The 2,156-nt window shown below is 37.5% G+C and overlaps 1 protein-coding gene across 1 annotated transcript; it reads left to right on the top strand.

The window, feature by feature from the left end:
• Nucleotides 1-385: 385 nt before the first annotated feature.
• On the top strand, nt 386-1,578 carry LOC113305039. Its single transcript, XM_026554155.1, has one exon. It carries the CDS (start codon nt 695-697, stop codon nt 1,385-1,387), a length of 693 nt encoding a protein of 230 aa, XP_026409940.1. The 5' UTR covers nt 386-694; the 3' UTR covers nt 1,388-1,578.
• The last annotated feature ends 578 nt before the right edge of the window (nt 1,579-2,156 follow it).

Raw genomic sequence — 2,156 nt, 5'->3', positions numbered from 1 at the left:
TAAAGTGACTCTTGGCTGTCCACGCGTGATATCATATCTTGATACCCTTAACCGCATGTCCTCCACGTGTGTCTTTGTGGGCACGTGGCGGAAGATGAAATGTGTACCTATAGATTTCAGCAAGAATATCAAATAATTGAGATGATGACGATGAACAGTAGTAGACAAAATTGATGGTTTTTCTGTAACATAGGTAGTCTCCGATAAATCACTCAACACTAAAAATGAATGTATTTCTTCGTGGGTCCCAACCAAAGAAAGTGCCACGTGCTGTTTACTGAAAGGTGTTTTATCACGTCACTTTTTTATGTTTCATTATTTTGTCCAGACAAATACAAAAGTCACTCTCGTTCTCATTTCCCTTGGCCTCTTTTTCTTTTATAATTTCTTTTTCTTTTACTATTTTTTCCTTATTGATTGGAAATTCGACGAAATGCAGACGAAATGAAACATAAATGTAAGAGGGAAATTCAGCAAACCCCTCAAATTCTAAATCTATTAATATAAATACAGATAGCTTCCCTAGAACTTGGGCTCTTGTATTATTGATACTACTCTTGCTTATTATTCTCATCAATACTATTTACATTATTTTCTTCGTATTTCATATTATTCTCTTCATTTTTCAAAGCTCAAATAATCAATTGCCGTGCTCGGACATCGGTTAATGTTATAGAAACTATATTGCTAATTCATGGCGAAAGGTAGGAAAACTGGTTCAAACCGTCACGAACGCTTCCTTGGGACTTTCAACTACATAAACCAGAATCCAGGAAATGGTGCTATCGATGGGTCAGAACTGGAAGAAGAGGATATTTGGTCCATGGTTGATGATATTGTCGACGGTGACGATCAAGTTATACATGTGTCGGCGAACGAGTGGAGCTACGGTGAGCCACCAGGTAACGGTGGTCGCGGGATAAATTCGAACAATCAAAGATGGTATGAGAAAGAGGATCAGCTTCATCATCATCAGCACCATAGACAAGTTGGTGGTTTATCATTAGCTTTTAAAGATTCAGGTAAGGCAGCAGTTTCCCCAAGAATTGTGCATCAGTTTCATCGCCAAGATAACATGATGGCTGCTAACAATCAACGCAGGCATAATCATCATCATCATCAAATGGCTGCATCAGCACCGGTGAATGTACCAGATTGGACGAAAATATTACGCATTAACTCAGTCGAGTCATTGCATGACTCAGATGATGGTTTAGACGATGATGATAACTCGGAACGAGTACCACCGCATGAGTATGTTGCACGTGGTAGCCGCCGCAATACCATGACAACATCAGTGTTCGAAGGTGTAGGTCGTACCTTAAAAGGGAGGGATTTGAGCCGGGTCCGTGATGCCGTATGGAGTCAAACCGGGTTTGATGGCTGATTTATTAATATTTTATGAACACCACCACCGATATTAATTAATGAAAATCTGTTTTTGGTCTGCTAATTTAATTAATCAGCATCAGCCCTGGCATCATTAAGGGCGCATTTGTAAATTGTTTAGCCCAAATAAACTCTCTTTCTGAGTGGTTACCGAATGTCTAAATAGTGGTAATGATTGATTGGCATCTATATATATCATACTATTAATTTGTGTTAACAAGGTGATGCAATGTAATCGCAAAGTATACAGATTGATCGTTTTATATATATAGCTATAGGTAAAGATGGTTTGATCAAATTTAGCTCGATTTATAAGGGCTGATATCATTTTACTAGGGTTGATATCATTTCAAATAGGATAAAAAGATCTTAAATAATCCTAACCGTTGGATCGGATAAATGATATCAGCCCAGTAATACTAATACTGATATCAACCCTTATAAATCGTGAAATTTAATGTTCACTTGGATGTACAAGTAAAGGTTTACGGGGAGTTTTTATTCTTAGGCCAATGATCCGTCATATCTTTTCAAGTAAAACAAACTTCACAAAGGGATACTTGCTTTACCTTTAATAAGGGACGGTGATAGACTTACAACTTAAGCTGGCATTTTCTTTCTTGATCTTTCTTTGAAACTTGAACGCTCATTCCACCACTAAAACAAGAGGAGGGACAAAACAAGAGACAGAATTGTTAATGTGTTATTATTAGTTTGAACCTTTAAGATGGATCAAGGGATGAAAGGGTGCCTTTTAGGTTAAACTT

This window comes from Papaver somniferum, chromosome 1 (assembly GCF_003573695.1).
Source record: "Papaver somniferum cultivar HN1 chromosome 1, ASM357369v1, whole genome shotgun sequence".
Lineage (NCBI taxonomy): Eukaryota > Viridiplantae > Streptophyta > Magnoliopsida > Ranunculales > Papaveraceae > Papaver > Papaver somniferum.
Note: the sequence above shows the minus strand (reverse complement) of the source record. Positions and strands in the feature narration are given on the sequence as shown.